At 38.9% G+C, this 15,091-nt stretch overlaps 1 protein-coding gene across 2 annotated transcripts in view; it reads right to left on the bottom strand.

The window, feature by feature from the left end:
• The window catches only part of dnaaf9 (dynein axonemal assembly factor 9), a 149,866-nt gene that overhangs the window by 102,482 nt on the left and 32,293 nt on the right, over positions 1–15,091 (bottom strand). Inside the window, exons 5-10 of one of the 2 annotated variants that reach the window (XM_063047127.1) lie at positions 8,521–8,617; positions 7,560–7,666; positions 3,892–3,969; positions 3,690–3,785; positions 3,195–3,311; positions 238–293 (exon numbers count right to left, since the gene is read on the bottom strand). In XM_063047127.1, the coding sequence (XP_062903197.1) occupies positions 238–293; positions 3,195–3,311; positions 3,690–3,785; positions 3,892–3,969; positions 7,560–7,666; positions 8,521–8,617 (551 nt within the window). The remainder of the gene's footprint in view (positions 1–237; positions 294–3,194; positions 3,312–3,689; positions 3,786–3,891; positions 3,970–7,559; positions 7,667–8,520; positions 8,618–15,091) is intronic. The other variant, XM_063047128.1, reaches the window with a different exon arrangement.

The raw sequence follows: 15,091 nt of genomic DNA, 5'->3' as shown, positions 1-15,091 counted from the left end.
CATTTTTTACCTGTTAGTATGCTTTGAATATCAGTAAATTATTCAACAACTTTAAAGTATCTGACAATGGGCAGTAAATTTCTATCTTTTTCCGAACAATGAGGAATATAGATATTATTTTAAAATATTTACTTAAGTACTAATCTCCATTCTTTCAATCTCATTTAATGGTATAATAAGTAAACTAAATTACTTAAATATCAGTAAAATAAAAAAATATTTGGCAGAAGCAAATACCTTTTATCTGTAACTTGACTTGTTATCAACCCATGGCTGAAGTAGGTTCTAAAAGGCTAAAAAACAAAACATTGAAGAATATTTCTTATTTAGCATTAAAATGCACTTCTGTTTTGTTCTGATCCCCTCCTCATCCCACTCCTAAGCAATCCACACAAATGCTACAACCTTCTCCTTCCCTGCAGGTCTAATCTAGCTCAACTGCTTACTGCTACCCAAGTCTAATAAAGCACAGCAGTCCCTGAGCAGTGATCATACCCAAGGCAGCACATTTTGAAACCACACCAGAAATAAATCTGGGGTCCCATGCAAGAAATATCCTAATGCTCCGTTTTGAACCATTTCTAAACAATTGCTTATCAGAAGAAATACAAAAATTGGAATAAGTTTAAATAATTAAAACGTAAAATGCTAAAGAATGAAAAGAGGGAAAAAAAGACACCCTGAGATGAATTATAACAGTAATATTGATTGAAACAAAACAAAATAACTATACCTCCACTTACCTTTTATGCAGATGGCCCCACTAGAGAGATAAGGGCAACACTTCACCCCTTGTAGCTGAAGTCTCAGTGAAGCAGCACTTACAGAACAGTAACCATAATTTTACTAATTTTAAAATATACTGTATATGGAAAGAGATGGGACTGCTGTAAAGCTAATTTTGATAGCATTATACAGGAATTTACAAAAGTTGATTGCCAAAGTTATTACCAGGTAAAGGGACACCTAGCAAGACGTTAAAATGAAGAGCAAGGCTGGCAGGATCAGGGAAATCTGCCTGACGAAGGATTTTGAACTTCAGCACAGGAAAAAGGGATGCTTATGTCAGATATAGACAGCACAAATCAAATGAGTCTCTTGAGGAGTACAAGAGATGTACCTAAGAAACGAGGAGGTCTAACAGGGGACATGATGTATAAGCAAATAAGGAAAAGGAAAATTCTAAAAGATTCTCTAAGTACAGGTTACTCAAGATTATGACAGGGTTCCATTCCTGAGAACTATTCATAGCCCAAACAGTTCACAAGCTACCACCTAGCCATATATTTAAATAAGAACATAAGCCAATCAAGGACAATTAAGAGTCATGGAAAACTACGGCACAGAAACAGGCCCTTTGGCTCATCTAGTTCATGCTGAACCATTTAAACTACCTAGTCCCATTGACCGGCATCCAGACCATAGCACTCTATACCCCTGTCATCCATGTACCTATCGAAACATCTCTTAAACATTGAAATTGAGCTTAGCTTGCATGCGCCGCTTGCGCTAGTGGGCAAGTCACCAAGGCCTGAACAAGTATACCCTAATATGTTCTGGGAAATAAGGGAAGACATTGCTGGGTCCTTGGCAGAGATTTGTGTATTTTCATTAGCCAGCATGTGGCAAATTTACCACATACCCATGACTAATGTGGTGCCTTTACTTAAAAATGGCTACAAGGGCAACAACCCAGTGAGCTGAACATTAGTGGTAACACACACAAAACGCTGAAGGAGCTCAGCAGGCCGGGCAACATCTATGGAAAAGAATAAACAGTAGACGTGTCAGGCACAGACTCTTCATCAGTTCTGAAGGACGGTCAGCGGCCTGAAATATCAACTGTTTACTCTTTTCCATGTATGCTGCCTGGCCTCTTGAGTTTCTTCAGCATTTTGTCTTTGTTGATTGGATTTCCAGAACCTGCAAATTTTCTCATGTTTAACATATGTGGTGTGCAAAAAGATTCTGAAAGTTAAGGGCTGTCTGCATTTGGAAAAGCAATGACTGAGTAGGGATAGTCACATTACTTTGGGAAAAAGCATCTACAAATCTGTTTTCTGACTGAAGAGGTGACCAAGAGGATTGATGAGAATAGGGACCAAATGAAGGCAATGGCATTTGCTCAGGAAGGCATCTTGGTCAGAATGGATGAGTTGGGCCAAAAGGACTATTTCCATGGTGCATAATTCTATGACTATACAAAGTTACAGAGCTGAATAAAAAAGTGCATTCTGCTCTTCAGCACAACACAACTAAATCTGACCCCTGGAATCCAGAAGCAGAGGAGGAGCAGGAGGACCTCCATTATATCGGTGCAATATGAACACCACCAAAAAGCAAGTCATGAATTTATACAGTATTCAATTTCCATGAAATAGAAAAGCACTGCTAAAATCCTAACTCATAAACTGAAGTAAAAAGCAGAAAACCGTAGGCCAGTTAGCATAAAGTCTGCTATTAGAAAAAAAAATTGGAACTTATTGTAGTACCAGTAGGGCATTGAGAAAACCCACAGCTAAAAAGTGACACATGGCATTGTAACGGAAAATCATGTTTGACAAAATTATTATAGTTTTAACAATGTAATTAGTAAGCTGGATAGACAATCGTGCATATGCCACATCTGTGCATTTCTAAAACACATGAAATAGGTGTCACAGAAAAGGTTACTCCACAAGTTATGAGTTCCTGGTGGTTATACACAGAGGTTTTTCTTATACAGAGTGTGAATAAGTAGGTAAATTTCAAATTGGCATGTGTTAACTTTAACTAGTGGGACGCCACTAGGGTAAGTGTCAGAACTCAACTATTTATAATCTATACTGATGATGGATGAAGTATTGCTGCTTTGTACTAATTTATTACAAGGGGCATTATGCAAAAGAACCTTACAAAGGCAGAAAAGTCTTTGTAAAAGACACAGATGAGAGTATGCATCAAATAAACAATAAATTTTAAAATAATACTTCTAAGTAAATGAATGTATATTAAAAATGATACATTGCATCATTTAATTATGCAAAATGCCAGTTAAAAACATCAATCCCAAATTTTGGTAATGTTTGTATGACACTTATTTGTAACAGTTGTCATGAATTTCCACTGATTTCATTCGAAGCCAGTGGGGCAATCTGCCAAAAGCACTGCAGCTTTCCCATGCAGGGTTACAAAGAGAATTCCATACCCCTTACCATCATGCCTCCTGCTACTTGATCCATGAAAGAGCACTGGCGTTGAAAGCCAGGAAGAAGCTTGCAGCCCATTTGTCTGCTCTTCCAGCTATATGAGGTATATCTGGAGGCAAGTGGCTGTGAAAGGGGCAGGGTAATAGAGTTAGGGGTAAAATAAGGAAAGACAGTTTAATGAAATACAGAGGAGAAGCAAAACCACATTCACCATAATCTAATATGACATTTAGGATACCAAATCTGAACATTTGATTTTTACCATAATGTTAGTGAAACCATCTTCTTTACAGCCTTAGACCAAATTCTGAGGCATGATCAAAATGCTCAGCCAAACAACCCTCAGGAAAAGAAATTGCAGTTGCAAATTAACATTGGAAAATTTTCTTGTAGACAAAATTCTTGCTGGCAGATTTTTTTGGCCATGTGAGTGAAGTATTTTTATCCAAAATAAATGTTAAGAACTTCTACTATAAAATTATATATTTTTTTATCTCCCACCTCTCCAGCTTGTGCTTCTGAAAGTTCCAGTATTGAGGAAGAATTCTCAAAGTTAGAAAAGAAGCTGTCCCACTGTTTTTCAAATGCTGTCAAATCCTGAAATAGAATGAAGGCAAAACCAAATTCAGAGCAGATAATAGTGATGGAAGTTAGTACTATTATAATGCAACTTACTCCATTATGTTTGCAAACAAAACCTTACCTCAGTGATCAAGACTTCCAGAGAAACTGGATCCAAGCTGCTATACACTTGCCAAAGTTCCTCACTAGCATCAAACAGCTGCAACAGAAAAAGTGAAAGCAGTAACTTGACACTAAATTATTAACTAGCACTTGCTTTGTACAAAATAAGAATGAGTTATAATAATGTACTTAATTAGGTATTAGATGGAGTACATATACACATAGTTATTACAAATAAACAAATTGTGCCATTTGTTTATCTGTAGTTCAATATTTTAAAAATTTAATAAGAATTAATACAGGTCGACCTTCACTAATCGGACTACCTGTAATCCAGTTCCTTCGATAATCCGGCACTGATTATGCTTAATGTGATCCTTCTGTAATTTGGCATTTTCACTAATCCAGCACTCCTCAGGTCCCAATGGTGCCGGATTAGTGAAGGTCAACCTGTACAATTAAAGCAAACTTGAAAACTATTTATCCTTCACAATGGATTAACGTTACTTAAATTTGTATTAAAATTTATCATGTTTATTTAAATTCCTAGGGTTTCTATAGACTGTGACTTTGATTTATTACTAACATTCAGCCACTACTGAAAATTACAATCAGTTAAATATGATATTAGTTAGTCCATGAAATACCACACTAAAATTAGAAACTGGCTATTTTTTCATGGACTTTTTTTTGTCACTTCCTGAACAGAAAACATATCAGGTCACTCCTTCTCCACCCATTTTCAATTTTGATGGCCATCTTCATAATAGTAATCATCCAACCTTACCCATCGTGTCAAGTAACAATTACACCAGATGGTTTCTTGTTACCTTTGTTGTTTTTACTTCAAATTTGAATGTTAATTTGCTCATCTGACAAACAGTAACAAAATTGTGTCCGAACGGTGAAAACAAAATGAAAAAAGATTACATATTAACAAACTCTCAGGATTTCACTGAGGTTATCTTTTAAATTCCTTGCTCTCCCAATAATCATCGTTAGGACTTGGCATCCATTTACAGTCCTATTGGGTGCAGATGACTTAATTTACCAGGATGTTTCTTTAATAATGTACAGCTACACATTCTGCTTTGTATCATTATTTTAAAACAAATTATGTTGAGGAACAAATTCTAGTTTTATATAAAAGCTAACTTATTGCAGCATTTTGCTTTTTTTCCAAGCAATAATTATTTTCACTTTTGAGGTAAAGGTTTTAGTTACGAATGATTTTATAACAGAAACAAATTGTTTTCTTCAATTTACTTCATAACATTACACAAGAATGGTAAACAGAGATTGTGAACCAATTAGGTAGAGAGAAGGAATGCAAGCAATTGGATAAGAATAAGAGAAATTGTCACCTATCCTGATGGAATAGCTGAAAGAAATCAGTAAGCTGGAAATACGGATACCAAAATTTTGCTAGTAATTCAGATAGAAAGCTGAACAAGTGCTGCAAGACATAAAATGAAGTATATTCGATTTTCCATGGTCACCCCTTGAGTTTCTGGAACCATAGTCTCCCAAATCCTCACCTATAGTCTAAACCAGAGGGACAGTAATGATCAACAAATGGATTATTTGAATCATTGGGTTCTCTTCCAAGGAAGGTGGGACTTGTACAGAAGAGACAGTTTGCACCTAAATTGGAGGGGGACTAATATAGTGAGATCTAGCTGCAGTAAGAGCAAGACTGGCAGCTTAATATTCCAGGGTTCCGTTGTTTTAGATACAACAGAGCAGGAGGGATTAGAGGAGGAGGGGTGGCGGTATCATTCAAGGAAAATGTCAGGGCACTGCTCAGTCAGGACAGACTAGAGAACTCATCTGGTGAGGTGTTACGGGTGCAACTGAGTAATAAGAAAGGTATGACCACGTTAATGGGTTATATTATAGACCACTCAACAGTCCAAAGTACTTAGAGGAACAAATTTGTAGAGACTGATGCAAGAAACACAAGGTTCTTTTGGTAGGTGATTTTAAACTTTCCATATATTGACTGGGACTCCTGTATTGTAAATGGACTAAATATAGATAAGGCTGAAAGAGTAAAGAGAAAATTTACAAGGATGTTGCCGGGACTGGAGGATCTTAGTTATCAGGAAAAATTGAATAGGTTAGGACTTTATTCCTTGAAATGTAGAAGATGGAAGGGAGAGTTGATAAAAGTATACAAAATTATGAGAGGTATATATAGGGTAAATGCAAGCAGACTTTTTCCCCCACTAAGGCTGGGTGGGACTACAACCAGAAGTCATGGATTAAAGGTGAAAGGTGAAAATTTTAAGGGGAAAATATCTTCACTCAGAGGGTTGTGAGTGTGGAACAAGCTGCCAGTGCAAGTGGTGCATACAAGCTCGATTTCAACATTTAAGAGATGTTTATATGGGGCGGGGGGGGGTGTAATGGAAGGCTACGGAAACAGTGCCTCCCTACCCAATTTACTGTACATACCCACACATATGAATGAGAACTGAGGAAACCTGTAAAATGGATTTGCTGATGCTCCGGGGATGCAGGTACCTTCCATCAGGTTGGACGGGGTATTTCCCAACGCCTTCTCTCATTACCAACCCACCTCAACTCACAACATTTGGGAGCTGGGAGTGCTAAGTTGGCTCGTGCAGAGTCAGTAGACTGCTGATGGTCAGTCCCATGCCTGGTTGCTCTCCTGTCACAGTTGCTTCTATCCATTTCTGACTTAAAACTTGTTCAGGTTATGAACAGTTCTCAATAACTGAAACCTACTGTAACCTGCATACTGACAGTGCATTCAACGTTAAGATAAAGAAATGTTGAGCACTAAGAGAATCAACTATGTAAATGACAGTAAAATGGATTTCCAGAGGTTGGGCTACGATCTTGTTAAACAACTAAATAGGTTTCACGGGCCATGATCCATTCATGGCATATTCCAATACATTTCAAATGAAATCAAAGAACGGCATCTTCTTTTTCAATGAGGCACTTTACAGCCTTTATCTCAACAGCGAGTTCACTAACTTCATGTTTTAGTTCATCACATTTATCAGGTTATGTATGTACACAAAGAACTCTCTGCTTCTTTCAAACTAGTGGTAAGTAGGGTCAAGCGGAAGCTATCGAACAGACCATGGGGAAAACTATCTGTCACACTCCATTGATCAGAGTACTTAACCCCTTTCACAACACTGACACCCCTCACATCAAATTTCAAGCCTTTTAAAAGTTAACCACATGTTCAGGGCACTTTAAAGTTTACAAATATTGCTATAGAGATCTTATGAAGTGCTTTGTCACAGAAAAAAAATGTTATTTCCGAACTTCCAAACTTAACAAAGTACTAAAATTTCTTAATATTGGGAAAGACTAGAAATAATCCCCCAATTTCTATGCTCCAAAATTCTCTACTGTAGTTTCTCATCACAATAATATGTAAACAATTACTTGAATTTTTCTGATTTATGAACTTTTAAAATCCATATAATCACTTTCACATTTTGGCTCCGATAGCTTTTTTCAGTAGTTTCCCAAATGAAATCAAGCAACACAAAGCTCCAGAGGGACTCAGCAGGTCAGGCAGCATCGATGGAGGGAAATGTATGGTTGGCATTTCAGGTAATCATAGTTCAATTTATTGTTAACCTTAATGTTATGATATTGGCACAACTCTGTCTAGCACTTACGTAAATTTAAATTTAATACCTCATGTTTCATTGTAAAAAACTCCCCTCCTCCAATTCCTTCCAGGGCAAATGCTTGTACAATGGGCCACTTCTCAACAATGAACATGTCAAACTTCTGAACATGGCCTATAAACAGCAATGGTCACACAATGATAAGCACAATGAGGTGATCAACAAATAGAAATACATAATGCAATAAACAACAAGATGTTGTTAATTCATCAATTGTACCACAGAAGGGAAAAGAAAAAACAATTACCCCACAGATGAATGTTTCACAACACTTTAAACTAACTAAATGTAATTCAATGTTACTGGGCAAATTTCAAGCAGATAGAAACCTATTCTGGGATTTTCCTTTTGTCCAATGCACCCTAATACAAATCCACCTCAAAAAGCACAAATTCAACAACGTGGTCTAAGAAAAAAAACAGTAATTTCTCTTTAATGCAGTCCATTTCTATATGGCGTCATTAAATACCTATGGCACAGGAAGTCATTTGACCCACTATATGCACCTCCAATACAGCAATTCACTATTTCACCCACCAGTCACTTCTCTATAGCTTTACAAATTTTTCTGCATCACATATTTATCTAATTTCGTCTTCAAGGCCAGATCTGCAAGCAGCACATTCCAGATTCCAAACACATGCTGCATAAAATCTCATTACTCATTCTCTTTCACTTTAAACCTTTACACATCAGGAATAAAAGCCAAAGTGTTTAGAATGTATCCAAAATCTTGAAAGAGTCACAGTAACAAATTTTATGAATTTGAGAAGTTAAATAGAGATTCAGTACAATCCAGAAGCTGATATTTCGAATCCTAGCCTGAATATTTATGCAGAAAGTATCTTAAATTTTAGAGGAAGAATGAAGAACCCATAAAAAAAAGACAAAGAAATTAAAACACTGTTAGGATTTGCTTAACTTTTTTACTTTATACTTATAATCTTGAGAAACAGTTTTGTCTTTACCCTGAAAACTGTATGGAACTTGAATTCGGCTACAGTCTTGTACCATATTGACAAAGCTGGTAATTTTAAATTCTTCTGCCATCTCTTCATCTTCATACTAAGGAAAGAAATTTAAAATCTGTAAGTTATAGTGTAACGTTTTGATTATGTAGTGATAGAATATGGTATTTTAGAAAACTAGAGGGGTAATTACCATGAGCGTGGAAAGACAGTTAGCTGCAGATTCTCCTCTAAGTCTCAAAATGTCTCGGAAACACATCAGTGCTTGGGCATGTAAAAGGATCAAAGTCTTATAACACCATACCTACCACAACTGCAGCACTTAGAGCACTTTGACTACAGCATGCCATTAAGTCATCACTACCATTCATGTTCTGAAGATCAAGTTAGTTGGAGTAATTTACATTCAATCTAGCCAGCAGATTCCATACACAAAATTATCTGCAGAGTGCAATTTTTTATTCTTACAATATGGCTGGTTATTGTCTTCTCCGTCATGAAGTTATTGTGCTTCCTGAGACTTTTGAAGTGACAAAGCCTTCACCCACTCTGCTTAAAATATCTTAAAAGATTATTTCTTGAAGTTAACACGTGATTTTTTAGTGTTTCAAACATACATGAATTTCTTTGTGATAACAGCATTACAACAAACTCAACTCAAAATTTATGCAGTTAATAAGTTGTATCAATTGTCTCTTGAGTTAGCTTACTCTCAAGCACATAAGGGACAAGCTCAATCTTGTATACTGTAGATTGAAACTTTGATGTAGATTTCCGGGACACCAAGGTGCAACTCGAGTAGCAGTAGTACTCTCAATTGAAACGATTAAATATTTCCGTTTCAGCCTGATACAGCTAAAAAGCACAACTGCTTCCTAGGTCAGTACAGTCAACAAAGCTGTCTTAATGTGTTTAAGCGTACTATCACTGATTAAAACCGGCGGAAATAACACCAATTTGGGTCGGAAGCGCCCACGTAGGACACCTCTAAGGAAGCGCAGGTGTAGAGCAGGGTTACAAGTGTGTTTAAGGACACGGGGTTTTAAATTCCCTATACCGACTATTTTGTTAGCAAACATGCAGTCTCTGGTGAATAAAATCGATGATCTCAGAGCTAGGGTGCTGAATCAGAGGGACATTAGGATCGCTTGTGTCCTTTGATTCACAGACTCCTGGTTAACCCCTTCCATACCTGATGCAGCGATTCAGATCAACGGGTTAACCATACACCGTCAGGATAGATCTATACAGTCTCTCAAAAGCAGAGGTGGAGGAGTATGTATCATGATCAACTCTTCTTGGTGCACAAATATATCAGTGCTGTCCCAATACTGCTCACCAGACCTGGAATATCTAGCAGTAAAGTGTCTTCTTTTTTACCTGCCACGGGAGTTCTCTGGGGTCATTTTGGTAGCAGTTTACATTCCACCTCAGGCCAATGTCAAGCAGGTTTCAGATGATTTGAGCAATGGGATCAACATTGATGAAACGGTGCACCCTAATGCCTTCACCATCGTTTTGGGAGATTTTAACTAGGCCAGTCTGAAAAAACCACGAAGCAACTAACATGAGCAGATCACTTGCAATACCAGAAGAAACAACACACTGGACCATTGCTACACCACCAAATATGCCTAAAGTGCTATTCCACACCCGCATCAAGCTGCACTTTTACTCCCTGAGTACAGGCAGAAACTGAAGACTGCAGCACCAGCAGAAAGGACCAAGCAGGAATGGATAAGGGAAGTACAGGAGCACCAACAGGACTGCTCTGAATCTGGATGAGTATGCTGCAGTTGTTACCGACTTCATTAAAACCTGTGTGGATGAGTGTGTGCCCACAAAGACTTGCTATACATTCCAAAACCAAAAGCCATGGATGAACCAGGAGGTATGTCGTCTGCTGAAGGCTAGCTCTGTGGCATTCAAGACTGGTGATTCACGTCTGCCCCAGAAAACCAGGTATGATTTGTGGAGGGCTATCTCAAGGGCAAAGAGACAATTTTGAATGAGGTTGGAGGCGACATCAGATGCACGGCAACTTTGGCAGGGTCTGCAAGACATTACTACCTACAAAATGAAACCCAATAGCATAAATGGCAGTGATGCTTCACTACCAGATGAACTCAACGCCTTCCATTCACAATTTGAAAGGGAGAACACAACTACAGCTGTAAATATCCCTGCTGCACCCGATGACCCTGTTACTTCCGTCTCAGAAGTCGATGTTAGGCTGTCTTTAAAAAGAGTGAACCCTCGCAAGTGGAAAGGTCCCAATGGAGTACCTGGTAAGGATCTGAAATCCTGTACCAACCAACTAGCAGGAGTATTCAAGGACAGTTTCAACCTCTCACTGCTATGGGCAGAAGTTCCCACTTGCTTCAAAAAGGCAACAATTATAGCAGTGCCTAAAAAGAATAATGTGGGCTGCCTTAATGACTATCGCCCAGTAGCATTCACATCAACAGTCATGAAATGCTTTGAGAGATCGGTCATGACTAGACTGAACTTCTGCCTCAGCAAGGACCTGGACCCATTGCAATTTGCCTATTGCCACTATAGATCAATGGCAGATGCAATCTCAATGGCTCTCCACACGGCTTTAGACCACCTAGGCAACACAAACACCTACATCAGGATGCTGTTCATCGATTATGGCTCAGCATTTAAAACCGTCATTCCCACAATCCTGATTGAGAAGTTGCAGAACCTGGGCCTCTCTACGTCCCTCTGCAATTGGATCCTCGACTTCCTAACCGGAAGACCGCAATCAGTGCAGATTAGTGACAACATATCCTCCTCGCTGACGATCAACCCTGGTGCACCTCAGCTGTGTGCTTAGCCCACTGCTCTACACTCTATATACACATTACTGTGTGGCTAGGCATAGCTCAAATACCATCTATAAATTTGCTGATGATACAAGCATTGTTGGTAGAATGTCACGTGGTGATGAGAGGGTGTACAGGAGTGAGATATGCCAACTAGTGGAGTGGTGCCGCAGCAACAACCTGGCACTCAACGTCAGTAAGCCAAAAGAGCTGATTGTGGACTTCAGGAAGGGTAAGACGAAGGAACACATACCAATCCTCAGAGGGATCAGAAGTGGAGAGAGTGAGCAGTTTCAAGTTCCCGTGTGCCAAGATCTCTCAGGATCTAACCTGGTCCCAATTTATCGATGTAGTTATAAAGAAGGCAAGTCAGCTGCTATACTTTATTAGGAGTTTGAAGAGATTTGGCACATCAACAAATACACCCAAAAGCTTCTATAGTTGTACCGTGGAGAGTATTCTGACAGGCTGCATCACTGTCTGATATGAAGGAGCTACTGCACAGGGCCAAAAGAAGCTGCAAAAGGTTGTAATCTCGTCAGCTCCACCTCGGGTACTAACCTACAAAGTACCCAGAACATCTTTAGGGAGCAGTGTCTCAGAAAGGCAGTGTCCATTATTAAGGACCTCCAACACCCAGCGCATGCCCTTTTCTCACTGTTACCATCAGGTAGGAGGTACAGAAGCCTGAAGGCACACAATCAGCAATTTAGGAAGCGCTTCTTCCCCACTGCCCTCCTAAATGGACATTGAATCTTTAGACATGACCTCACTTTTTTAAAAAAATACAGTATATCTGGCTTTGTATGTTTTTTAGCTATTCAATATACGTATACCGTAATTGATTTACTTCATTTATTTTTATTATTTTTCTCTCTCTGCTAGATTATGTATTACATTGAACTGCTGCTGCTAAGTTAACAAATTTCACGTCACATGCCGGTGATAATAAACCTGATTCTGATTCTTCAATCAAGACTGAAATGTAACAAAATGTATTGAATGGGCATTATTCCAATCAGAATAATTTGTTAAATTTCTCAGAAAATACTATGGAACACATAATATAGGATATGACTGGTGTGATAAAACTTAGTAACAGAAAGAAAATAACAAAAACCGATCAGCTTTGCGAATTAGACTGCCCTCTTCCCACAACATAAAAATTCAGCGACATGGATGCAAAGTATTCATTTTCAAACTTACATATCAAAAGTGCTCAGCAATTTATGATTGTGTCAAATAATTCACATGACATTAAAATGCATCTTCTGCAATAACTCCAGTTTGAAATGTGGAATTAAAATAATTCACAAGGACATTTGCAAGATTTCCCCCTTCCTTGCTTGTGTATTATTCAATGTTTTTGGCATTCTCAGTAAGAATTTAAATTGTAGTTGATGCATTTTTAGGTCTATGTTACTTTAATGCTTGGAGAAACTTTTTAGTTGCAAGTTACTTGCGATTTTTCAAAGGGAAGAAGGACACTACTGCGGCTGACATGTTAAGTCAGAGCCAATATTAAAGCAAAAGAGAGGGCATACAAGGAAGCCAGAGCTGGTGGGAAGACAGAGGATTGGGAAGCTTTTAAAAACTTGCAGTAAGGAACTAAGAATGTCATTCAGAAGGAAAAGATGAATTATGAGAGGAAGCTGGCGACTTATATCAAAGAAGGTACTAAAAGCTTTTTTTGAGTATATAAAGGGTAAAATAGAGTCAAGGGTAGATATAGGATCAATACAAAATGACGCTGGAGATATTGTAATGAGAGATGCAGAGATGGCAGAAGAACTGAATGCATGAGTCTTCACAGTGGAAAATGTCTGTAGTATAGTGGACATTCAGGGAAGTGACGTACATGCAGTGAAAATTACAACTGAGAGGGTGCTCGGGAAGCTTAATGGTCTGAGGCTGGATAAATCTCCTGAACCTGACCGAATGCACCCTTGGGTTCTGAAGGAAGTAGCTGGAGAGATTGCCAAGGCATTACAGATGTTCTTTCAAGAATCGACAGATTCTGGCATTGTACCGGATGACCGGAAAATTGCAAATGTTACTCCACTATTTAAGAAGGCTGGGAGGCAGCAGAAACCATAGACCTGTTAGCTTGACATCAGCGGTTGGGAAGTTGTTGGAATTGATTGTTAGGGATGAGATTACAGAGTACCTGGAAGCACATGACAAGATAGGCCAAAGTCAGCATGGTTTCCTGAAAGGAAAATCCTGCCTAACAAACCTACAACAATTCTTTGAGGAAATTACAAGCAGGGTAGACAAAGGATATGCAGGAGATGCGGTGTACTTGGATTTTCAGAAGGCCTTTGACAAGATGCCACACATGAGGCTGCTTAGGAAGATAAGACCCCACAGAATTATAGGGAAGTTACTAGCATGGGTGGAGCATTGGCTGGTCCACAGAAAACAGAGAGTGGGAATAAAGGGATCCTATTCTGGCTGGCTGTTGATTACTAGTGGAGTTCCACAGGGGTCGGTATTGGGACCGCTACTTTTTACGATGTATTCAATGATTTGGACTACGGTATTAATGGATTTGTGGCTATATTTGCTGATGTTACAAAGCTAGGTAGAGGAGCGGGTAGTTTTGAGGAAACAGAGAGCCTGCAGAGAGACTTAGATAGTTTAGGGGAATGGGCAGAGAAGTGGCAAATGAAACACAATGCTGGAAAGTGTATGGTCATGCACTTTGGTGGAAGAAATAAACAAGCAGACTATTATTTAGATGGGGGAGAGAATTCAAAACGCAGAGATGCAAAGGGACTTGGGAGTCCTTGTGCAAGATACCCTAAAGGTTAACTTCCAAGTTGAGTCAGTTGTGAAGAAGACGAATGCAATGTTGACATTCATTTCTAAAGGTATAGAATATAAGAGCAGGAATGTGATGTTGAGGCTCTGTAAGGCACTCATGAGACCACACTTGGAGTACTGTGTGCAGTTTTGGGCTCCTTATCTTAGAAAGGATATACTGACATTGGAGAGGGTTCAGAAAAGATTCACAAAAATGATTCCAGGAATGAAAAGGTTACCATATGAGGAACATCTGGCAGCTCTTAGGCTGTATCCTCGGGAGTTCAGGAGAATGAGGGGGGACCTCATAGAAACATTCCGAATGTTAGAAGGCCTGTACAGATTAGATATGGCAAAGTTATTTCCCATGGTAGGGGATTCTAGGACAAGAGGGCACGATTTTAGGATTGAAGGACGTCCTTTTAGAACTGAGATGCGCAGAAATTACTTTTAGCCAGAGGGTGGTAAAGCTGTGGAATATGTTGCCACGAGCAGCTGTTGAGGCCAAGTCATTAGGTGTATTTAAGGCAGAGATCAATAGTTTCTTGATTAGCCAGGGCATCAAAGGGTATGGGGTGAAGGTGGTGGAGCAGGGATGACTGGAAGAATTGTATCGGCCCATGATTGAATGGCAAAGCAGACTCGATGGGCCGAATGGCCTACTTCTGCTCCTACATTGTATAGTCTCATGGAATTATAATTTCCATAGAAAGCTCAAGTTAAATTGATCTTCTGTCCTTTTACTAATATTTTGTATATAAAAGTGAACCTGATATTGTGATTGAAGATTAAAAAAGGCAGCGTTTTGTGGCAGTTTTCAGATTTGGGCCTGCACCCAACCAGTGAACAGAATTCATGAAATAGTCATGCGAATAAAAATAAGGCAGGGGCAAGTGGAGCAACCATTGTGGGAGTGGACTGGTGTTCAAGTGGCT

This window comes from Mobula hypostoma, chromosome 4 (assembly GCF_963921235.1).
Source record: "Mobula hypostoma chromosome 4, sMobHyp1.1, whole genome shotgun sequence".
Taxonomy (NCBI): domain Eukaryota; kingdom Metazoa; phylum Chordata; class Chondrichthyes; order Myliobatiformes; family Myliobatidae; genus Mobula; species Mobula hypostoma.
This window is presented reverse-complemented; position numbering and strand designations above follow the sequence as displayed.